The 25138-nt window shown below is 46.1% G+C and overlaps 1 protein-coding gene across 1 annotated transcript; it reads left to right on the forward strand.

Moving 5' to 3' along the window:
- The first annotated feature begins 9500 nt into the window (after nucleotides 1-9500).
- On the forward strand, nucleotides 9501-23652 carry LOC121300589 (axin-1-like). Its single transcript, XM_041229185.1, has 11 exons — nucleotides 9501-10139; nucleotides 12315-13383; nucleotides 15206-15346; nucleotides 17212-17308; nucleotides 18647-18775; nucleotides 19407-19415; nucleotides 20154-20638; nucleotides 20841-21020; nucleotides 21339-21584; nucleotides 22390-22539; nucleotides 22752-23652. The coding sequence occupies exons 2-11, from the start codon at nucleotides 12524-12526 to the stop codon at nucleotides 22876-22878; spliced, it is 2424 nt and encodes an 807-aa protein (XP_041085119.1). The 5' UTR covers nucleotides 9501-10139; nucleotides 12315-12523; the 3' UTR covers nucleotides 22879-23652.
- Nucleotides 23653-25138: the final 1486 nt, after the last annotated feature.

The following is a 25138-nucleotide window of genomic DNA, read 5'->3' on the forward strand; positions in this document are numbered from 1 at the left end:
TGGGCTGTGAGGAGTGAAGATACACCTTTGTGTAGAGCTGTGTGGGCTGTGAGGAGTGAAGATACACCTTTGTGTAGAGCTTTGTGGGCTGTGAGGAGTGAAGATACACCTTTGTGTACAGCTGTGTGGTCTGTGTATTGTGAGGAGTGAATCATTTCCACCAAGGTGGCAACGCCAAGGTCTCACTCACCTGCCTGCAGAGTTTTATCAGCCCCCCAAAGAGTGCATGATAAAACAGGGCATCTGCCATCCGTTGTGTGCCTCTCTCTCACGCACGCAGGGCAATAAACTACTGGCAGTCTGTGTGTGGACAGGATAACACCCCCCTCTCTTTGATCTAGCAGAATCATTCCACTGAACATTAACTTTGTGGGTAAAGATATCCTGGACTGTATATTATCATCTTAGGAAGACATTATCAGACCTGCCTTGATTAGGATTGTAGCTATGTGTTTATCTGAGTATACTGTACGTATAATATCTCAGCATAATGTCATAAAATATAATGTCTGTGTGTGTGTGTCTGTATCTGTGTATGACAGTGTTTCTGTGTGTGTCTGTGTGTGTGTATGACAGTGTTTCTGTGTGTGTGTGTATGACAGTGTTTCTGTGTGTGTCTATGTGTGTATGACAGTGTTTCTCTGTGTGTCTGTGTGTATGTATGACAGTGTTTCTGTGTGTGTGTGTATGACAGTGTTTCTGTGTGTGTCTGTGTGTGTTTATGTGTGTGTGTGTATGACAGTGTTTCTCTGTGTGTATGTATGACAGTGTTTCTGTGTGTGTGTGTATGACAGTGTTTCTGTGTGTGTCTGTGTGTGTATGACAGTGTTTCTCTGTGTGTCTGTGTGTGTGTGTGACAGTGTTTCTGTGTGTGTGTCACTTTTCTTCGTGTCTGTGTGTATGACAGTGTTTCTGTATGTGCGTCACTTTGCTTACAGGGCTGTTTGTGTTGACGGCCAGCACTGAGTAGAGATTTGCTGTATCTAATTTGGGCAATATGGCGCCATTTAATTAAGCAGTGAATTAACACATCCTAATGAGCAGCTTAGACAGGACAGAACTAAAGTGAGGCATTGCTGTGCATCACGCTCTCTCTGTATATTAAACATGAGGACGCATAGCTGTGCAACACTCTCTCTGTATATTAAACATGAGGACGCATTGCTGTGCAACACTCTCTCTGTATATTAAACATGAGGAGGCATTGCTGTGCATCACGCTCTCTCTCTGTATATTAAACATGAGGAGGCATTGCTGTGCAACACTCTCTCTGTATATTAAACATGAGGACGCATTGCTGTGCATCACGCTCTCTCTCTGTATATTAAACATGAGGAGGCATTGCTGTGCAACACTCTCTCTGTATATTAAACATGAGGAGGCATTGCTGTGCATCACGCTCTCTCTCTGTATATTAAACATGAGGAGGCATTGCTGTACATCAATCTCTCTGTATATTAAACATGAGGAGGCATTGCTGTGCATCACGCTCTCTCTCTGTATATTAAACATGAGGAGGCATTGCTGTGCATCACGCTCTCTCTCTGTATATTAAACATGAGGAGGCATTGATGTACATCAATCTCTCTGTATATTAAACATGAGGACGCATTGCTGTGCATCACGCTCTCTCTCTGTATATTAAACATGAGGAGGCATTGCTGTGCAACACTCTCTCTGTATATTAAACATGAGGAGGCATTGCTGTGCATCACGCTCTCTCTCTGTATATTAAACATGAGGAGGCATTGCTGTACATCAATCTCTCTGTATATTAAACATGAGGAGGCATTGCTGTGCATCACGCTCTCTCTCTGTATATTAAACATGAGGAGGCATTGCTGTACATCACGCTCTCTCTCTGTATATTAAACATGAGGAGGCATTGCTGTACATCAATCTCTCTGTATATTAAACATGAGGAGGCATTGCTGTACATCAATCTCTCTGTATATTAAACATGAGGAGGCATTGCTGTGCATCACGCTCTCTCTCTGTATATTAAACATGAGGAGGCAGGCACCTTGCTATCAATCTCTCTGTATATTAAACATGAGGAGGCATTGCTGTGCATCAATCTCTCTGTATATTAAACATGAGGAGGCATTGCTGTACATCAATCTCTCTGTATATTAAACATGAGGAGGCATTGCCGTACATCATGCTCTCTCTGTGTATATTAAACATGAGGAGGCATTGCCGTACTTCACTCACTTTATATTAAACGAGGGAACTGTGCAAGAGGGCCTCACCATGAACGGTGCTGCTGGCTGCAAACTGTCAGCAGGCAATGCCAAAGCATTCAAGCCCCTGTCCCCTTGCCCCCTCTCCCTTAGAAAAGATCAATGCAGTAAATTTGCATGATCATTTTCCATTTACCACCATTTCCTTGGGTTTTGCCTGTATTTTTTGTTATATTTTCTTGTATTCTCTCTCCCAGTAAGGGCCACTGTAGTGAAAAGCAAAAGGATGATGTGAAAGAGGGGAAGCTGAAACATCACAGTTTCATGACGTTTCTTTGTGTCTGTTCCAGAAACCAGTGGATAATGGAAACAGTCTGGTGTGGCAAAGCCTCCAGTCACTGAATGGAGCTCCTCTGGTGAACAGACCCTGGCCTCTGCAGGAGGGGCGCTGTGCTGTCTGCACAGGGAGCATGGGAGGGACAAGGACAGAAGAGGTGCAGCAGAGCTGCAGGCTCTTCCTGAAGGTAGGTGTTTGCATGCAGCATTGCAGGGGGTTGCTGTGCAGGAGGGGCGCTGTGCTGTCTGCACAGGGAGCATGGGAGGGACGAGGACAGAAGAGGTGCAGCAGAGCTGCAGGCTCTTCCTGAAGGTAGGTGTTTGCATGCAGCGTTGCAGGGGGTTGCTGTTCTGCTAGCCCCTGGAGGTCAGCATTCGCTCTGCTCTCTTCTCACTGTTTGCAATGTCAAAGGCTGGCCTTGGAGCCTGGCTCCTTCACAGATAGTAACAATGAGTTACTTTCCTGCCAGCCAGTCACTCAGGAGCAGAGGGAGGCAGAGCCTGTCTCCAGTTCCACACTTTCATGGCAGGCCTGCAGTACGTTGAGCTTGTCAATCTTCCTCTATTTCCATTGCAATTCAACAAGGCTGCAGACAGAGTGTGCAGGTCAGAGGCTCCCAGATGATTGAAATATCGGTGCTGCCCTTTTACTCCAGGCAGACACCTTGCCTGCTTGCTGTACATATACATTAAAAGAATACTGGCATGACAGTGTATATGAATTGACAGTACCCTATACAGTATATATATATATATATATATATATATATATATATATATATATAATTATTACTGTACTTAAATACATACGCTGCACTTTTAACACTTTTATTCAACTAATATATTTGGTTTCGCTCTCTGCAAGAAATTCTTATTTGTTTTACTTCTCTTATTACTTATTCATGTAAACTGATGCAATCAGGTCTATGAAATACATTCCTGGTTTTGTGCTTCCCAGCGCGCTTTGAAGTCTGCGTAGTGAAGCCTGGAGATTACACCCCTAAGTGTTTGCAGGTGTGCCAGTTTATGAAGTATGTAGGTTAGCACTTCCATTGCGAGGATAGCATCTCAAAACAAAAACTGCCAGCCATCTGTGGAAAAGCCTTCCTTGTCTGAGCCGGTAACACAGACACAACTGGCTCCAGGACTACTTCTGTTCTGGTCAGCCTCTCCACAGTCAATGGACTTGATTGTTCAGTTTATTTCAACTGTGTTCACAGCCTCCTTCTGTAGATGTAATGAGTCTTAATGGTCTCTGATCAGTCCCCAGTCGTTTACAGAAGCACAGACACTCCTGGGACTTTTAAAGACGAGGGGCTGCTTGCTTTCCTGCTTGCAGTAGGAGCCTGGGACCTTTCTGATTGATCTGCACCCAACTAACTGCTCTCTGTCTTATACACTGCGTGGCTGATTATGAGATCACATGGTCCAGCTCCTTTATTCCCTAAACGTGGCCACCTTGATTATAGGATTGGTAAAGCATTCCAAACGTGCGGTTCAACATGGGTTCAATATGCCAGATGATCATAACAAAGCATGCAATTATATAACGACAAGGGCAGCTACAGGGGTTTTACTGAAGTGACTGGCATGTGCAGCATTTCAAAAGTGATCCTGTACACGCACAGAAACACACTTAGAATTGCAATTTTTATTAATAGTAACACACAGTTTTAGTTAATCTGTGTGTTTAAAATCTGGTTCAGGTTTCCAAAAGGCTGATTTGAACTCATTGGTTTACAGACAGCACCTGCATTTTCAGACTTTATCAGCTATGTTGTTATACCCAAGCACACAAAAAAAACACACTGAGAGAGAAAAAAAGATGTGATGAATATCTTTCAGGGGAACTGTCTGGAGAGAGGAAATGTCTGAGGCCTTTGTAGCATCAAAAGAAACCTTAGGCCCCCTGGATAGCTGCAGCTCGCACTGATTTTATTTGAGATATAACTGCATTCCATTTCAGTCATTCTGATGTATATTTGATGATAGTGGATCTTTTCGCCTGGCATGGAATTCTTACAGTGAGATAAACAGAAAATCTGCGCTACAGAACTTCAGAGATGAGTCTCATTGCCGTTTCCAATCATGGTAAACTCACACAGTGGGTGGCATTCAGTGATGAACCTGCGAGTGTGTACCGATAATGCTGTGCTAATGCTGCCATACCCACAGAATAAGGACAGTGCATGTTGGTGAACATTCTTTAACAAAATGATCTTGTAAAAAAATTAAAATCTACTGAGGTGCAGTGTCTTCTGAGAGTGCGCTGGATAGCACAGCTTGCCCTTAGAAACCCACAATGTTCTTTCGTTTTCTAATTTACAAACCTCTAACTGGCCCAAAATCCTGAATGGAAAAATAAAAACCAATGCAAGAAAGGGTCTGGCGGGCTGTTCTGCTGAGAATGAGCAATAGCGCAGGAGCTGTAAAACATACATTGTGCTGCTGTTGTTAAACTGGTATTTAAACTGGCCTTACGGGTATTCAATCCCAGACTCCACTCATCTGTAAGCTAGGCTCTCTCTCTGTATTCCTTACCCTTCACTCAAAGGGAAGATCGTATATACCTCTGTTCTGCTAGCCCAGTCTGCCCTGCATGCCTGAGTTTGGATTTCCTCACTGCTGGTGCAGAGGAGCCTCTGTTATGACCGTGCTGGCTGAGTTTGGATTTCCTCACTGCTGGTGCAGAGGAGCCTCTGTTATGACCGTGCGCAGCACTGGCTGAGTTTGGATTTCCTCACTGCTGGTGCAGAGGAGCCTCTGTTATGACCGTGCGCAGCACTGGCTGAGTTTGGATTTCCTCACTGCTGGTGCAGAGGAGCCTCTGTTATGACCGTGCGCAGCACTGGCTGAGTTTGGATTTCCTCACTGCTGGTGCAGAGGAGCCTCTGTTATGACCGTGCGCAGCGCTGGCTGAGTTTGGATTTCCTCACTGCTGGTGCAGAGGAGCCTCTGTTATGACCGTGCGCAGCACTGGCTGAGTTTGGATTTCCTCACTGCTGGTGCAGAGGAGCCTCTGTTATGACCGTGCGCAGCACTGGCTGAGTTTGGATTTCCTCACTGCTGGTGCAGAGGAGCCTCTGTTATGACGCAGCACTGGCTGAGTTTGGATTTCCTCACTGCTGGTGCAGAGGAGCCTCTGTTATGACCGTGCGCAGCACTGGCTGAGTTTGGATTTCCTCACTGCTGGTGCAGAGGAGCCTCTGTTATGACCGTGCGCAGCACTGGCTGAGTTTGGATTTCCTCACTGCTGGTGCAGAGGAGCCTCTGTTATGACCGTGCGCAGCGCTGGCTGAGTTTGGATTTCCTCACTGCTGGTGCAGAGGAGCCTCTTCTACAGCTGAATTGGCTATTGCTTACCCTTGCTTGGTTTCGTTGAATTGCAAACGTTACTACTAGGCCCAAGTTTTCACCCTTGAGCCTCACAAGACACCGTGCTCCAGGTCCTGTGACGCGCATGCTCGGTGTGTACTTGCGCTTTAGTCCCTGCAGGGGGAGACAGGCTTAGATTTCTGCAGGGACCGAGTTCAGCGTGCTTCGCGGTGTAACGTGTGCAAGAGAACTCGTTTCCAAGCAGAAAGAGTTCTAACAGTTCTTCATTTCATTTCATTTAAAACACAGTGTTCGAGATTCGATTAAATATATATATAGAGAGATGCATTTCTCTCTCTAGTTTTTCTTAATTCCGTTGTATTTATTTCTGTGCGTTGCTGAGTTAAGAGCTTGTAGTGTCCGCTACCCAAATCAACAACTTACTACTAATTAAATATATATATATATATATATATATATATATATATATATATATATATATATATATATATATATATATATATATACTTGCATATCGTGTAATATTGTTATTTTAAATCGTGCTGTTTTGTAGGATTTCGTAGTTTCTTTTTTCTATTTGGATAACCGAGACACCTCTGATGTGAATGCCGTATGGAGAAGCGATGGTCTCCGGAGCCCCGGGCAACCATGCACCGCCGCGGCCCGGCGCTGTGGCTGCACTGGGAAGGTATTGCTCGCTCCATTATTTGTTCGTTGTTTGTTTGCAAGGCTGGATACACTGATGTACTGGCATGGTGTGTTTTTGTAACGATATCAAGAATGTGTTTGCGTTTTGTTTGGAAGATATCGCTGTAGTTTATTTTATCGTGCTCTGTGATTGTTGCTACTTTGTTGCAAACGCCGCACAGGTTAACACAGCAGTTGCTTCGGCTTGATGTGAATTCATCGTGCAAATTGTTTTGACTTTCGGCGTAGTAGTTGCCTGTGCTTTGTGTTTGAGCTGAGCTTGATGGCTGTATGTAAGTGTCCTACCAATCTGACCACAGTGGTTTCAGTTGGGGTTATATTCGTGTTTACTCTTCAGAGGAGTCTGCACACTTGTAATGTGGAATTGTTATTATTGTGATACAATGTATAGCCCCGCATCGTTCACACGGGCCAGTCCGTGCTTCATGTAACTGGTGCTGTAAGAAAGGATGCTAAGTACTAAGACTCTTGATACGATAGAATTGCTTTATCCCAGAATTTAGTCATTTAGGGAATTCTGTGGTTTGTGATCAGTAGGCATGCGGAACATTAGGTGCAAGAAAGTACAATGGTTCTAATGCAAAAGTGTTTATTTATTATTATTATTATTATTATTATTATTATTAATAAGGTCAACATGCAGAATCTGGTCAGATTAATGTTGGCACGATGCTCCAGGTATTTCAGGTTGCCTCTTCGTTAAACCTCCTCGTTTATATTTTATATTTAGATGGTTTTATATGGGTAGACGCTCTTGGGAGGAACGAGTTTTTTCTCAAGTATAATAAATGTATCTCAGTGAAGCTGCAACTTTCTCCTCAGTATGATTTGATTTTGAGTTCCCACGTGTATTTGGGGACACGGAGGCCCATGTTGATAAAGTCACTGTATAGCTTTAAATACATGAGCTTCTAAAGTTGGGCAGTTCTGCTTGCATTGTTTGTATATTTTAAACGGAGACTCTCTCCCTGACAAAAGGAACCACCATTTTCAAATGTTAGTTTTGGCTTCAGGTCTGGCACCCTGTTCGGAAGCCAACAGCAATATTGAAATCCAGAGTGTTTGCTGCTACAGCTTTGTAGTCCGGAATGAGACCTCTGGGGATGGAATCCTGCACAATGCACTGGAATTCTGAGTTCTGGGGGATAGAATCCTGCACAATGCACTGGAATTCTGAGTTCTGGGGATGGAATCCTGCACAATGCACTGGAATTCTGAGTTCTGGGGATGGAATCCTGCACAATGCACTGGAATTCTGAGTTCTGGGGGATGGAATCCTGCACAATGCACTGGAATTCTGAGTTCTGGGGGATAGAATCCTGCACAATGCACTGGAATTCTGAGTTTTGGGGGATAGAATTCTGTACAATGCACTGGAATGCTGAGTTCTGGGGATGGAATCCTGTACAATGCACTGGAATGCTGAGTTCTGGGGATGGAATCCTGCACAATGCACTGGAATTCTGAGTTCTGGGGATGGAATCCTGAGATGGCTGCTTCTCTGTTTTGGAGTTCCCAGACCACCCAGGAGAATACCTGAATGGAGTGTAACACTGTGCGGTTGCTGCTGACCTTGTTACACTGTAAATAAGTGTAAGAGGCAGTGACCCCCCCCAGCCCCTAACACAGTGACAGATCAGTTGCAATACAGGATGATGGTACCCCTGCAGAGATCGTCTTAAAGCGAGGGCTAAGGGAATGACATTCCAGTAGCGGTTGTATTTCTTTCTCACTGCTTTGAAGCATGTTGTTTTGCAAGGGGTTGCTTGCAAACACACTGTCTGAATTCACTCAGGTAAGCACAGACGCAGGAGACTTCAGAAGCACGCAACCAAAACTGGAAGCCTTTCAGATGGGTTATTTTAAATAAGTCTCTTATTAAAACCAAGCTGTTCCAAGCACAAGAGTTCCTACAAGCAAACACACATCTACCAAAACCTGTTTTCAATCTGGGGGTGTATGTTCGAACTTTACCTGCAGCATTCTGTTCTTGAGTTTCCAATACATTTGAGGACTGGGATCAGACTGGCAGGGCTGCCTCATTCTCCAGAGAGAGAGAGGGAGATGATTAAGACAGTGTTGGACCTCAGAACAGGTGTAAACACAGCAGCACAAATGAAGGGTTTAAAAACATAACTGCCTGCAGTATGGGTAAGAGACAGTCTGCTTACTGTTCCTCTGCCCGCCTCCTTCCTTGTGAATCCCCACGGGAATTGTGGGAAATGTAGTTCTGACAATGTACTTGCAGCTGAAGCACAAAGAGAAGGCAGGATGCTTTACGGGGGTTGTGTGTATTGGTTTTATACTGGTACCAGCGCTCTGCCACTCTCTTCTCTTCACACAAATTACAATGAACTACAAGTGTACACTGGCCACTTGTATGAGAGAATTGGAAACATGAAAGAAATTGCACTGAGGAAACCCCAAGGCAGTTATGCATATGTTTTGTTTACCACTTAGACAGACCGCGGGGCGAGGCAGCAGTGCAGCGTGGAGGATGCTGCCAGTATGTAGTATAGAGTCCCAGGCAGTGCTGAGGGTGTGTGAAGGGGGCTTTACTGCTGCACGGATCTGTTTTAGTCATGCTTCCTTGGGGGGGTTGCTGTTCTGGTCCCCTGTGCACCTGAAACACCAATATCACCCAGATACACAACTGCTGTTTCTGCAGAAGCAGGTTTTACAAATTGCCCTTTTTTTCAGTTATATTTGAATTTGTGTTGTTGGTTCTAACATATGTGCATGTAGATTTATTTAACCCTTGATGCGTGGTGGTTGTAGCTGATGTTATGAGTTTAAGGGCTAGTCTTCAGAGACCTGTATAGACTGACTCAGGTCTCTGGTTTGAGGCCTGGAATGTTTGCAGTAAAAACTCTCGGTCTGGTGATTATCACGTGACACAGGCGTTTAGTCTGGGTTTTAGGTTAGGGTTCAGTGGTAAAGGTTTGGAGAATTATTGAAAAAGAAAATCAGTTAAGGTTGATTATGTTTATGTAGAGTGTGACTGACGGACATATCCGGGTAATATGTCTCTATTTGAATCGGGGCCATAAAAACGCTTCTGTAAGACTGAAGACTCGACGATAGTGTGTTTTTAAAGACTCCTGAGTTGCATTACTAGTGTGTGTGTCTTACACAGGAAAATGCAAAGTGATTAAACTAGTTTAGCGGCGCAGACGCAAGAGGCGTCGAGACGTCGTTTGTAGTACACTGTACTGAAATATGCAAGCTATATTCCCCGTGCTTGTAAAGCGAACGAGCCCGGTAACCGGCACTGCATTCGGGTATTTTTTGCCTGGCTCGCTCCCTGCCTGTTTTCCTTTCCCAGGCGCTGCGGTCTTGTTTTTGAACGCGGGTGGTGCTGTGGAGCGCCTCTCGCTCCTCGCATTCACCGAGCGAGAGAGGCAGGCGGAATGAGAGCGAGGAGCAGTCATGAGGAGGCGGAGGCGGCGGACGCGGACTCACGGTTTTCTTTGTTATTTTTAAACTCTTACAACTCCGTCCTATGACAAGATTCACAACGGCCTGTCAACGCCGGGGTTACCGATGCGCTCGAAAACGGGGAGCAGGCTTTTACAGGTACCGTTTGAAACTTTTTTTTTTTTTTTTTTTTTTTTTTTTTTCCGGAGCCCAAGCCCCGGGGTTCAGGAGCGATTGCGGTGCACACACACGCACACGCACACGCACACGCACACGCACACGCAGAGCAAGACCAGTCAGTTTTGAAATGAGTGATGCCCCTTCTTCGTTTCGCTCGCAGTGTGTGTGTTTGAATCAAAGTGGAGCCGGATCGGAGTCGTGGGGCCGTGCGGTCGGGATTGATCGGCGAAGCCGGGAAGAGAGGGTTGCTGAATTTATTCGCCTGTAATTGTTGTCGTTCGGCTGTAAATAACGTTGTAAAATAGTTGTGTGCCAGTGGATCGGCTGAAAGGGGCCTTGCAGAGTGCGTGCGTGTGTGTGTGGAGTTTGATTCTGCCTCTTCCCCTCCCCCATCCCGAGGCCAGGACATGCATGCAGTGTGGGTCCTCACTTCAAAGCTGAAGGGAGAGGAACGAAAAAAAGGGGGGTAATAACATCGACCAAACTAAAATCGTTTCCCCAGATCCGCCGGCCTGCCTGTCTTCCCCCTGTACATTCCCCTTTCCTGCGTGTTTACAGTTTGATTCCCGATCACACGGGTCGTGGTGCTCTGTGCTAGTAATACTATGAATAAAGAATACGGTCAAACGCACCAATCTTAGTAAAGAAAGCCGTTTTGCATATCTAACGCTTTCAGCAGGTAAGGTATTGCAGGCGGCTCCGGGTTGTATATATCGCTGGCATGGTGATGGCGATTTTATTGATTGCATATATATGTGTATGTATGTATTTGTGTGTATGTATGGAGCAGTGGATATTATGCTAAACTTGCCTATGCGGAAAGTGATGCGCACAAGTCCAATAATAAATAGAGGGTTGGTTATTGCTGTTGTTTGCTTGTGTATGTGAATAGACTGGAGTATATCATTGTGTTTTAAAGTGCTTCTGAGAATACATGCTGGAGTCTCAGAAGCATGCAGGAGCACTCGTGTGTTTTTAAGTTGCCCTTCCTTCACTATACAATCATTTAAAAAAAAAAAAAAAATGTGGTAAAGTAAACCTGCTATTGAAGGAAACCTGAACTACTAGACTTGCAGTGTATCCTTTCTGTGTTGTGCTTGACTAGCAAGCTTTTAAACACAATCCACTATTGTTCATTTTGAGGACTCCCTAATGCTGCTTGTAATGTGATGTGGCTGCTGTGGAATGGCCATGGTTTGGGTATCCTAGTTTTATATTTTACATACAGTAAGTGTTCACAGCAGACCCATCTCTTCACAGTCTTAACTATGCATATTAATACCCCACCCTTTGCTGCCCTGGTTTGGTGGGGACTCTGCACCTGCTGTTTAAAAGGGTGGCGCTGGGGATGGGGTGTAATCTGAGGTTAGTTTAAGAATCCTGTCAAGCGCAGTATGGCGCTCGAGGCTGTGAACAGTAGTTTTTCAGCATGCTTTGTAAATTACAGAGCGGATTACTGTGCAGAACACCTGTCTCAGGACAGTGTGCCAGAGAGCACCCACCTGTACAAGACCGTTAGCCTCCTTCATTATACTTGAACGCTGGTCTGGATTTGCGATGGAGACAATTTTATTGAACTGTACATTAAAACCTTTCCTAGCAAATACCCCAGCTGTCTGTATTGTTCGTATTACTGTTATTGTGCCATGTGTTACGCATGCTGTCTTCTTCTTATATTTCTTATGACAGCGGATGCTAGATCTAGTGTTGCTGGGTTTCCATGTAATCTGGGTGTTTTGATATCTTTCTCTGTATCTGATATCTGTTGCATTGATGTAAAGGAGTGACTCCCACAGCGGTACTTGTAATATTGAATATCTCTTCAAAGGGCACTGGAACCTACTGGGGTAGCAGTAGCACTGCTTCATACGGTTTGGATTCTGAAACGTGAATTTTTTAATCATATGCCTTTTTGCTAATTTTATTTTTTTGTAAATCCAGGAAGTCCCATTAATACAAATCTTTTACGCCGGAGACCTGGTCAAGAATGCTGCAGTAGAAGAATCCTGAGTTGAGTGAGACTGGGGGGGTGATTTCAGCAGAGCATTCTCTGTTCTGCAGGGAGCTAACAATACTGCGTTTAGCAATGACTAAAAACACTGCAAGAGAATGTTCGAGTTCCCATTTAATCCTGTTTATTTCTCTCTCTTTCAGGAAGAGTTCTTCAGCAGCAGCACTTGCAATAGTCCATATTTAAGTTTTGTAAGATTTAGACTGGACTGGGTGAGTGGACACTGTGGATTTGGACTGTACTGGGACTGGGTGAGTGAGTGTACACTGTAGAATTGGACTCTACTGGGACTGGGTGAGTGTACACTGTAGAATTGGACTCTACTGGGACTGGGTGAGTGGACACTGTGACGATGAGTGTGAGATCGAAAGGCTACCCTGTGGATCTCGGGGGCAGCTTCACCGAAGACGCCCCCAGGCCACCGGTCCCTGGCGAGGAAGGGGAGCTGGTGGCTGTGGATTCCCGGCAGTATAGCCACAACTTCTACTCCACCAAGAGCGAGGCTTCCACAGCCACGCCGCGCCGGCCGGACCTGGACCTTGGCTATGAGCCCGAGGGCAGCGCCTCCCCCACGCCGCCCTACCTCAAGTGGGCCGAGTCGCTGCACTCCCTGCTGGACGACCAGGACGGGACCCACCTGTTCCGCACCTTCCTGAAGCAGGAGGACTGTGCCGACCTGCTCGACTTCTGGTTCGCCTGCAGCGGCTTCCGCAAGCTGGAGGCGAGCGACGGCAACGAGGAGAAGAAGCTCAAGCTGGCCAAGGCCATCTACAGGAAATACATCCTGGACAACAACAGCATCGTGTCGAGGCAGATCAAAGCAGCCACCAAGAGCTTCATCAGGGACTGTGTGGTGAGGGTGCACATCGAGCCGGCAATGCTGGACCAGGCGCAGACGGAGATCCAGGCCATGCTGGAGGAGAACACGTACCCCGTGTTCCTCAAGTCCGATCTCTATCTGGAGTACACCCGCACAGGCGGGGAGAGCCCCAAGCTCTGCCCTGAACACAGCTCCGGCTCTGGGACTGGGACGGTCCAGCCCGGATATTTGCCCACTCTGAATGAGGACGAGGAGTGGAAATGCGACCTGCAGCCGGAGGAGTTGGAGGGGGACCCCACTCCCACTAACAGGCTCACTCAGAAACTGCTGCTGGAGACTGTGAGCCAGCGAGCCGCCAGCAACAAGAGGAACCAGGATAGCAGGGAGTACAGGTGAGCCGGACTCCGGTACAGTCCAAGAGCACAGCTGTGCTGTTTAGTAACTGCTGGAGCTGTGTGTTACTGTAGGGAGCTGTGGGAAATGCAAGCTGATTTTCAACCACTCAAGGTCAGAACAGTCAGTAAGCCACTGTGGCACAGCTGCCCTGACCTTGTAGAGTAGGTATGAGCTTCTATCATACTGCTCCCTGCGTGACTCTATATGGGTACAGTGTAGCAGTCTAATGGAAGTGGAGTTTCTGAGATTCCATTACAAATGGTTTCATTAGATGGATTTGGCTTGAAAAGGTTGCAGAGAATGTCAGGTTAAGGGTAAGGAGTGAGGGGTTAGGGTCAGGCTGGCATATAGATAGCTATTGCTGACAATGAAATGTATTCATGTGAATAGATTCGACAGACACAACTGATCTGGCTCAATTCATGTTTCAGTGAAATATGAGGGCTGTATAAAGAACAGAAAACAGATTCTGAAGTACAGAAGGTTGCATGTTTAATCCGAATCGTACCCTTGTGTTCTCTCTAAGTAAACCTGCAGCACACTACAGTTCTTGTGGAAGCAGGAAACGTTCCCCTTTGGATTGCTTTGTAGTTTTTAATATTGTTTATAGCCCTGGTTTGGTTTTGTGCCTTGTTTTTGTTTTTTTGTGTTGCTTTATATTTTTGTTCTTTCTCTCTGTCAAACTGTGAGGCTTTTTAAAGACAGAGTGGAACTTTTGAATTCTACAGCGTTTCTGATGCGTCACGCTTATCCGGTCGTTTGTTAGCAGGGCTACAGTGGGAAACAACTGGGATGTGTCAGACGTTTGGTTGTATGTCAGGGGTAGGTTACACAGATGCTGCAGTAAAAGTGAGACATTTCAAGGGGAATGACTGCTGTAGTCCACTAGTTTTCTGTTCCCACTGCGCAATGCAGCCAGGGTTAGATTGCTCTAGACTAGTTGGCAGATCCCATGTCTCTGTATGTGCATCACTGGGATTAGACAAACATCTCCCTGATGCTCAGAGTACCTTAATGTGAAACCTGTTTTAATCTCCTTTACTCAAGAAGAGCTTGATGTGCAAATTAGCCTTGAACTCACAACAGCAGGGCCAGAGCGAGGGGGGTGTGAGCAGGGACACTGAGTCAACCAAATGGAAACCAATTCAAGAGCAACACTTTTTTGTGTTTTGTTTTAAATGTATTTTTATTTAACGCAGGGATGAAAAAGTGGATTGCTTTAGATCTCTCTCCTTGCTTGCTGCTCTGAAGCAGCACACTGCCCCTCTCACAGGAGTGAAATAATGTGCTCCCTTTATGCAGATAAATCTCTTCTTGTCTCAGTGCTTTTTTTTTTTTTTTTTTAAAACCAGGCCTATCTCACACACACTATTTCATGTTTCTTTCAGAAGCTCCTTATCTTATTCTTGGTTGCAGATTCACTGATCAGGTGTTTCCAGCTGTGAAGAGATGCTGTCATTGCAGTTTCTGTGAGAGAATCCCTTGAGATGAGCTGAGCTGCTGTATATTCTCACTAGACGTGTGCTGGGAGGGAGAGGAGGGGGGTCTTCATAAATAGAATAAAAATAATGTCTATTTTTATATAGCGCCTTTCACAGTGGACCACCATCACAAAGCTCTTTACAGAAGTACGCCGTGGACTGTGCATTATAAGCAGAGGACATGGCTCTTTTCTGAAGCGCTACCTTATGGTTTTGAGCAAAAAATGTCATTGGTTTTGCACAGAGTTGTACACAGTGCCCGTCCAGGGCCGATCAATGCATGTGTTTCTCAAGCAGTGGCCTTCCCCTCTAATGTTTTGTCTGTCTTTGTTTTCAGACACGGAACGTGGCGGGAGCCTGTCAACCCTTACTATGTGAACACCGGGTACGCCATGGCCCCCGCCACGAGCGCCAACGACAGCGAGCAGCAGAGCCTGTCCAGCGACGCGGACTCCCTCTCCCTGACGGACAGCAGTGTGTGCGTATCTCTGCCCGGTTCAGCTTCTTTTCAGCGGCTGTGTTGTGGCACCGTGGGATGCCTTAGATGGTCCAACCGGCCTCTCGTTCGTAAATTCATGCCATTGTAATAAGTGCAGATTATTGATACCAGTGCTGAGAGCAACATGAGAGATTCCTGCTGATTCCTTGTGATTTCAATGCTAAGCTTGAGAAGAACCAGCCCTGCAACGGTCATCACACATGATCACTAGCTTGATTGGGATACAGGCTTTTATATACTGGCTATTTTTAAAAGCTAATTAAAAACTCAAGCAAAGTGCCGTTGCTCACAAAGGACTGCTTGTTGTGGTTCTCGGTCGATTTAAAATGAAGTAAAACGTGGTGTACTGAAGTATCGTTGCCCTGTGAAACCATTCAGATGGGACTCCTTTGCCAGTGATGCCTCTGTTGTCCTGTTTCAGTGAAAGACAAAGGAAGCTCCTCAATGTGTTCGATTCCAGGCGCTGCACACTAACTGATCTAATAATTGGGTTGTTGGCTCACTTTCATTGATTCTAACATTTTTCTAGATCTGCTGTTACTGTCTCTGTTTCTGTAGGGGGCGGAACGCACAGAGAACTGAAACAAGTCTTATTGTCAAATACAGAGAGTTAATTGTAGAAGCTCCACACTCCCTACATGTTTGATCTCTGGTAGTTCATTGATTTTTTTTTTTCTAGAAAGTGGTAGGATCTTTAGCAGCGCTGTGTTTATGAAACACTGCACAGCATAAAGAAATTGTATTAACTGATGCATACAGAAATATATTTGAATCTCACTCCCACTAACCCCACGTTGCATATGCATTGACAGTAATGGTCTTTCTAATGAGTCTGCGTGATTTGCAGGAGTGATCAATGTTTTCAAGGGAGTTTAATTCCCTTTTTAATCTCCTTATATCTGGTGTACAGCAGGTCAGCGCAGCAGGGACTTGTGGAAGCAGTTTCCATGGGGCCTGTCTCCACAGAATTCATTGAGAGAGGTCTGGAGGTTCAGAGGTAGCACAGAGGGTTCAAGTTAAGGAAACATCAAAGGCAGCTCAGCGGAACAGAACATGTGTTTGAAGCTGGCGCGATTAGAGGCTATTATCGGACGCTTGCCACGGTGTTTCCAACAGACGAGCCCTGTCCTTGGGGACTGAGGCTGTGAAGTACAATCAAACGCATTCACAGCACCCTGTCGGCACACTCTCTTGGGGGGGTGGGCGGGGGGGCTGGCCCATAGAAAAGGGCTCGTCTGTGACGATTTAAGAGTCTCATTGAATTCATGCAGTAAGTGTGTTTTGAAGTAAAAAGCTGCACATATCTAGGCCAGCTTTCACCTGTTTAAAATAGGGGGGCACTTGGATACAAGGCCATGTTAATCGTGTGTGTTCTGTACCTGTGGGCATACATTAAAATGTCTGCACAGTGTCTACATTCAGGGTTAGACCAGGATATTGGAGGAAGATACGTTCTGTTCAGCTTTTAGCAGATCTTGTTTTCGGTTACAGACCAGGTGTTTTGTGACAGTTTTTTATTATTGAAATGCACTTTGCGTGTGCAGGTTCCAACCTCAGCATTGTGGTTATGTTGCGTCCTTCAGCTGCATGTTCACAGTAAATGTTTTTATCCAGTGGAACTGAGACACCAGTCCATTGAGCAATGCTGTTGAGTTTAATCTCCCAGGGAAACTGCTTGTCGATGCCCATCACCTTCCCTTGGCAGCTTAACCCCTGTCTGCATGCACCTTGCGGGAGAAAAGTGAAGCAAAAAATAAATTAAAAAAAAACTTAAGGAAATGCTGTTTTGTCTTGTTCTTGTATGCTTGCTCTATAATACCTGTCTGTGTCCCTCTCTCCCACAGAGATGGGATCCCTCCGTACCGATTCCGAAAACTCCACCGTCGAGAGATGCAGGAAAGTGCCAAAGCCAACGGACGAGTGCCGCTACCTCATATGCCTGTGAGTGGGAGGTGATTGCATTGTGCTGCTGTGTGTGGGAGCAGGGAGCAGAACAGTGCCGTTGCAGTCGCAATTTAGAAATGGCTCTGCATGGTCAGAACAGGCTGCAAGAGTCCAGTGTTGCATCACAGAAATCTGTTCCATCCGATTCTCTTGCAGTGCCACAGAGCAGTGTTATGTGCAAGCAAATCCGCAATTTGATTACGTTTGTTTTGGCAGCTCCCTGAAAATAAGATTATTTTGCATGCTGAAGAGGTGGAACAGTGGCTCCTGGTCTTTGATCATGCTGATGTGGAGAGTGAAGTACCTAAACTCAGCTCTAATGCTTTCTCTTCAATGGCTCTTTAGTGAAACAAGAGACAGGCGTTGCTGTGGGGATTATTCAGTATACTAACTGGAATAGTTACCACCTAATTGGAACTTCACTTGCTTTTGTTTATTTCAAATTAAATCATGAAACAAAAGCTTCTTTTCAAGGACCTATAGCTGTTTTCTGCTTAATAAAACACAGCTGTGATTTTCAGTATTAGATTTGAAGTGTCTATTTCAAAGATTGTATTTATTTATATTTGCACCCTGTTAATTTGTCACAGCACAGAGACCTAGTCCTCTGTGTGAGCCCAGGTGCAGGATCAGGCCCCCAGCCCAGGCCCAGGTGCAGGATCAAGCCCCCAGGCCCAGGTGCAGGCCCCAGCCCAGGATTTCTCTGGACTGTCGAAGCTCTGTTTTAGAAGGCGCTGCGCTGCAGTGTACTGAAGCACTTCATCATTGCAAAGCTGCACTGTAGTGATCACAGCTCTCAGGCCAGGAGTGAAACTGCGTCTGTAAAGAACTGGAGAAGCACGGAGAATTGAACTGTCACTAGGCTAGCAATTCTGCAGATCAATGATTCACATTTAAACAAGTGGCAGTGCTTTCATTTCTTAATCTTACTTAACAGGCAGCGTATTGAATGCAGGTGCAGAAGCACTCGCCAGTCCCTGGAATGCAGTGGCTAAGAATAGCAGGAATCCCGATATTAAAAGCGTCCAACTCAAATAAGCAGAAAAGCAGTGATGTGCTGCTGTGTCATCAGCCCGCGAGGGCTGCTTCTGTGTGGCTTGGCAAGCGTGCTGTACAGCGAGCTTTAATATTGAAGTTTAAAAAACAGATTGCTTGCTTTTCATAGAAAGAGATTTTAAGGGGTTTAAAGTAGAGAATGTCAGAATGCACCCGAGTGCTGTTTCTGTTGTATATTTGCTTTAGTGACGCTTGTCAAGTTCTTTATTTTTTTTGTCTGCTCTGAGCTCTGGCAACACATTTGAATTATATCTCCATGTTTGTTTTTCCCCACTGCAGCGCACATACCGGATTCCGAAGGATATCCACGTTGAGCCGCAGAAGTTTGCTGCCGAGCTGAGCAGCAGACTGGAGGGGGTCCTGAGGGAGCGAGAAGCCCAGGAGAAGCTGGAGGAGAGACTGAAGCGAGCGTTGACCACATTGCGTCAGGGTCCTGTGTCGGTTGGACGACGAGACGCAGCCCTGGAGAGCCGGGTGGGGTGGGGTGGGGGGGGGGGGGGGAGGTGGGTCAAGCGATTAGGCCATTGTAGTTAATCAAGCTTTCAAAATACCAGTAGAACGTGAAGTGTCTTGTAGGATGCTAAGCAAGTTGCACGCAGATCAGTTTTATAACTGGGTTCTGCATACCAGTTGTGAGCCTGCGTCTGCCTCTGACACACAGAGCAAGATTGCTACACTCTTCAGGTAACGGTCTTCGCGTTCAGCTGTGTGACCTCCATGCATTCCTTTTGAAATTTATTAGGGCAGGCCTTCAGTTTCTCCCAGCGAAATGATTATTTCTAATCAAAAAGCAGGACATTATTTAGCACAGATGGACTGTGCATTTGATTACTTTTAAATGTGGTTTCTTCTGTCAGTAAATTGCCATTGGCTAGCTTTGAAAATGATTAAGTGCAGACCTACTGTATCATTGCTCACACAATACAGATGTGCACTTCTGCACACAAAGAACAGGTCTTGAAGTAATTAGCACTGGTGAGTGATGAGGTCATTAGTTGTAGCGCATGTAACGTGTTTAAATTGAAGGCTCAGAAATCAGTCCCGTGCTGTCATGCTTTGAGGCATACTCATTTTAGTGCAGGCTTTGCATTGATGGCAGTAATGAATCTTGCAGTGGATGTTCTGGTCCTGTGTGTTTCCCATGTTATGTGTCTTTAATCTGTTACTCTGCTGTGGCTCCTGTTCTGTCTACGGGCTTGTGTTGAATTGACACGAAATACTCTGAAGGGCATTTTCTGTGGTCTGCAGTAATTCCATCTGCATCTGGGGCTGCTGAATTTAAGAGTATTGCTGTCACTTAACTACAATGGAGAGGAAATCAGAAGACTCCGATGTGGGGAGAGCGTTCTCTCGCTAATCACATTGCCCTCTAACACATGCAGCTTCAGTCCCGCTCAGCCAGCAGCTCAGGTCTTGAAAGCACTGCGTTTGTGTTTCTGATTCGGGCTAGAAAGTCATGGCTATCATACAAGAACCGCCACAAGCTCACCTGCACCTATTCCACTGTCCAGATCACGCTGGGGAACTGCAGTAGATTCCTATTTCCACAGATTTCTCTGGCAGTGACCTTTCTATTGTATTTGCGCCCTCTGCTGGTGCAGGAGAGTATTCCTCTTAAATATCCAATGCTGACATAATAAATGCTTACTTTAGTTATTTGAGGGTTTTTTGAAAGGTTTGAACCCAAGATGTATTTAAATGAAAATAGATTGTTATCTGCTGACAGTTGTGTTTTCAGTGCGTGGCTCCCGCTCTCCTGACTCTGCTTTGTTTTTCTCTCTTCCAGGAGGAGGAAGGGGATGACGCAGATGTCTCTGCTGCTCCCTCGCTGGTCAGTCACAAGCTGCCCCCTGCCCAGCCCCCTCACCACTTCAACTCGCGCTACTCTGACATGTCCTACATGCAGCTGCGGGACGCTCACGAGGAGAACCCAGAGTCCATCCTGGACGAGCACGTCCAGCGCGTCATGAAGACGCCCGGCTGCCACTCCCCCAAGTCACGCTCTCCAGACGGGCTGCCCACGGGCAAGCACCCGTCCAAACCGGGGCTGAAGGCGGAGGCAGCTGGCATGTACCACCACAAGCACGTGTACCACCACACCCACCACCACGGCACAATGAAACCCAAAGAGCAGGCTGAGGGGGAGGCCTTGCAGAGGGGGCAGAGCAACCTGGCCTGGAACGGGGATCCACACCACTATGCAACCAAGACTCGCAACTACGCAGACAGCATGGGCATGGCGCCCAGCCCCATGGACTCACTGGGGCACAGGTGGGTGCTGATAATCTCTCACTTTCACACATGCATTATAGACTTGTCGGGATGCTATTTTCCCTATATCAAGTGACTGGGGGGCGTGGAATGGCAATGTCCATGAAAGGGTGAGTTATGGAACGATTCAAACAGCTCGGATCTGTCGTTGACTCTCTTCGCCTTGCTTGCTAAGCGGCCTTGTTTCTCTCTCGTTCCTTAGTAGTAAAGGAAGCACGCTATCTAAACGCGCCTCCAAGAAGGCGGAACCCCTGAAAACGGAGGACAGTCGGAACTTTGAGATGCCCGCGCCTCCCGAGGACATGGAGAGAAACCAGAAGATCCTGCAGTGGATGATGGAAGGGGAGAAGGAATCTGGGCGACACAAAAAGACGCCGTACGGGTGAGATGGGAATATAGCATTTGAGAATGTATCTGTGGTGCATTAGAGGTCATTTAATACAGGATTTGAGAATGTATCTGTGGTGCATTAGAAGTCATTAATACAGCATTTGAATGTATTTGTATCTGCGGTGCATTAGAAGTCATTGGAAATGCTTCTGTACTTTCTCTTGCACTCTTTGTATGACAGAGCCCCAGACACAGTGTGAAATACTCTCCACATTGCACTGAAGGAGCAAGCTTGCAGTGTTCAGGAGATCATGCTTCTTGTATTGTAGTCCCAGGTGGGTGACTCTTGACGACTCCTTTTCCTCCACAGAAGCACCGGCGGGGTGAAGAAGGTGCCGAGTCACGAGCCGTCCAGACCCAGCTCGATCGAGAGGCCGGGGGCAGTGCACCCCTGGGTCACCGCCCAGCTCCGCAACAACGTGCAGCCCTCACACCCCTTCATCCAGGACCCTACCATGCCTCCCAACCCCGCCCCCAACCCCCTCACCCAGCTGGAGGAGGCTCGCCGGCGGCTTGAGGAGGAGAAGAGGACTGCCTCCCTGCAGGCCAAGCAGAGGTAAGACACATGGACAGGAGGGGCTGCTGACCTGCGCTGCTTTCCAAGAGGCAGAAAAGCCTTTGTCTTTTTAGTGTTCTAAATGATGTTCTCAGAAGAAATGCGCCAGGTTTGAAAACAGCGTTTGTTTTGCAATAAGATGATTGTGAGTCCAAGACCCTGGAACTGCTTTGGGCTTGCAGTGGATTCCAGAATGTTATCAGGCTTGGCTTAGTGTAATCTGCTTAGCCCTGTCCTTGTGTCAGCAATGATCTGAGCATGCGCCCACAGAGCTGCCTCTTCTGTGCAGTGCAGAGTGATGGAAGTAGCCACACTGCTGCTTTGTTCTGGGGGATGGTGGTGATTACTACCAGATCACTAGCTGGCAGGGGGGGAGGAGGCTGCCTGTCCGCTCCCCTGCGCTGCCCAGAGGGAGGAAGGCTGCATGGCTTGCGGGACATTAGGATCACACTGCTGAAGTCTGATTATTGGGGGACAGGCTTCTGACATGCCGAGTGCTGACACAAGTATCCTGAACTGCATGGAGAAGAGTGAGACGGTGTACTGATGGACTTCTGTGGAGGTGTTTTTAGTACAATAAAAGCTAATCTGCAGTGACATCTGTGACGTTCATTGCTGTGTTGTAGCTCTCCCAAGTTAGTCACAAGGATCCAGGCAGGAAACTGAAGGGATACATTTGCCCAAGATCAGAGCACGTGAATGTTACACAGTTAGTTTGAGCATTGATCGGGCACATGTGCTTCTGCAAAGCAGACAACCAGCCCTAAGTAGCAATGTAATAAAATGTTTCTTTTAACTTTTTCAGGCATAGAACCCAGAAGAAGCAGCCTTGCGAGAGCCTTGTCGTGGCGTATTACTTCTGCGGGGAGCCCATCCCCTACAGGACCTCGGTAAAAGGACGCGTGGTCACGCTGGGGCAGTTCAAGGAGCTGTTGACCAAGAAAGGGAGCTACAGGTAAAGCTGCTTTAATGAAGTGGGCCAGGCTTCAGTAGCTAACATTCATCCTGCACACAGCAAGGTGCTGCCCATGCCTTTATCGGAATGCAGAACACTGGTGAAGGACAAGAGAAGCCACTTCTAAAACCTTTTAATTAGGATTTATTAAAGATGCATAGAAAGGAAACTGCCTTCAACTGTCCTCATGCTTTTGAAATGTTGTTTTGCAGGTATTACTTCAAGAAGGTGAGCGACGAGTTTGACTGCGGGGTGGTGTTTGAAGAGGTTCGTGAAGACGACGCGATCCTGCCCATCTTTGAAGAGAAGATCATTGGCAAAGTAGAGAAGATTGACTGAACTGGAGGAGGGGACACGACCACCAAAGGCGTGTGGGTGGAGAGAAGCAGGTGGAATCGGCGTATTGATAAGGGAACAGGCTTCGTACACAGGCGTGCACGGCCAGGGTTTAACGGTACAAGATTAAAGGAGGCTCATCAGTCCAGGGTAGCCTTCGAAAAGGAGCAGAGAAGTCCCAAAAAGAGGAGGCACTCTGGGAAACCTCATCTGGACTGGAGGGCTTCCACTTTCCACAGGTAGATGAAGCAGCTGCTCGGTGCCTCAGGATGCAGTGGTGCTTCAAAGGCACAATCTGCCCAGCGCGGGACACAAAGGAGCGTGCAGCAGTATCTTCACCAGATTTCTAACTCGAGTGTAACGTAGCACTGTAAAGTTATTAGGAACTGTACCATGAATCTGTTTACTAAAGCTGCATATTTTTGATATAATGCATTGGAAGGAAAGGACCCTTTCTGATGCACCTCTCATGCGCTCTTGTAATTTTTGATATGTACAGGTACTTCAACATGACAGGCCATCTGGAAAGGGAGAAAACAAACTAAACAAAAACTCAGTAGAAATAGTATCTTTTTTTTTTTAATGAAAAACAGCTGCTGCTGTCGTCAATGCAGTGGATTGTTACAATTCACTTTGTGTTATATCTTAATGATGATATTGTCTTTGAAAAGTGCTACAGGAGCACCCCTTAGTTTGGAGTCCTTTGCCTGGCAATATCTTTCTTTCTTTAAATCCTTAGATTTATAAATGTTATCCAGCCACTTCAAACTGAACTTCGTAAGCCAGTGTTTTTTATTTTCCTTAGTTCTGGTATTTTATGTTTTTTGAAGTGTTTTGCTGGTCCATCACCCTATGAGAATTGCACAGAGCCACAGTTGCTGCAAACCAGTATAGCTGCTTGCTGTCACTTCTGTGTCGTTTGTTTTTCTATAAACCTGAATTCAGTGGCTATTGCAAGCAGAGGCTGTGTAACGATAGCCAGCAGACATTTCCTGGGCTAGTTGAGTTCCTGTTCACTTTCTCTATAACCAACAATTCAGTACAGAGTGATCTCATTGTGCGGGTGTCAAGAAAACACACTGGGTCTAATCCAAACCAATGTGTGTGTGTGTGCTGGACGTTACCACAGAGCCTTGGTGTGTCATTTTAAAATGAGCGCATTCTCCGTCCAGTTCAGATCTTACGCTTTATAGTAATGTGTGTGTGTGTGTTGGGGTTCTGTGCATCTTGTGGCGTCCTGTGGATTTCTTTGTGCTGATTGGAGGAAGCGAGATCATGGGGTGCAGGTCAGAGGTGCCTTGGTCAGGTATACTTGCCTGTGTTGAGCTGCTGCTGCTGCTGCAGCACGACTGTACTGATCTCTGGAGCTGGCAGGAGGAATCCCAGTAAAACAACTGGTCCCTTCACTGGCTTTCGCTGATACAAAATCAACACACAACTACGGACCGAATGGGACGGGAGCTTTGTTTAAAAATCAATCAATTGATCAATGGAATGTCTGCCACTTTGATATCTGAAATCTGAAGTGGCCTGTGGACGTTGAAGTAATATTATAAAGAATAATTGAATAATGCTCTTAAGTGGTAGAAATAAATCAGCGTTTAATTGGTTATTGACAGGTGCTTTGAAAGGCAGACACCAGTAGAAATCTTCCTGGAGACCCGGCACTGCTCTAAAGAGGCAGGGGAGTGTTCATCACTGCGTGGCACTTGACATGTGCATTATTAAAATCATTCAAACACATTGTTTACAGATACCTTAATGTATTAAACTAGCCTGAGTTTGAAGATAATGTTCAAATCTGCTTTTCTAGGTTTATGAATGGGCTTCGTTAGAACCGGAGTCTCTGCTAGTAAGCAGCTCTTTGTTTTATCACCTAGGACCAAAGTGCAGCAGCCCTGTGAAAGAGAGGTGACGATACAGTTAATCAGCGATGTGGTTCTTGTGCAGCTTGCAATGGATCAGCAAACATCTAATTTAAAAAAGAACAAAGCATGCAAATATAATGCAGTGCGCCTCTGTCCAAATTGAATTGGTTTTAATCTTCTGTTGTAAATCCAAGTTATTTTGGAAGAGGTTTTTTCAGGCTTGTACTGGCAATGTAATGAAGGCAGCTGGATTTGGAAACTGTCAGAGCAGTGAACTGATTGAACGAGAGTCTTTGGGAGCGTTGGGTACCCCTCGTATACAAAGCATTTAACAAAGTACTCTTCCAAACTAGATTGCATGTCCTTATTTATTTAGAGTTTTTCCTAACCTGCAT

The sequence above is a fragment of the Polyodon spathula genome, chromosome 26 (genome assembly GCF_017654505.1).
Source record: "Polyodon spathula isolate WHYD16114869_AA chromosome 26, ASM1765450v1, whole genome shotgun sequence".
In the NCBI taxonomy this organism is placed as follows: Eukaryota; Metazoa; Chordata; class Actinopteri; order Acipenseriformes; family Polyodontidae; genus Polyodon; species Polyodon spathula.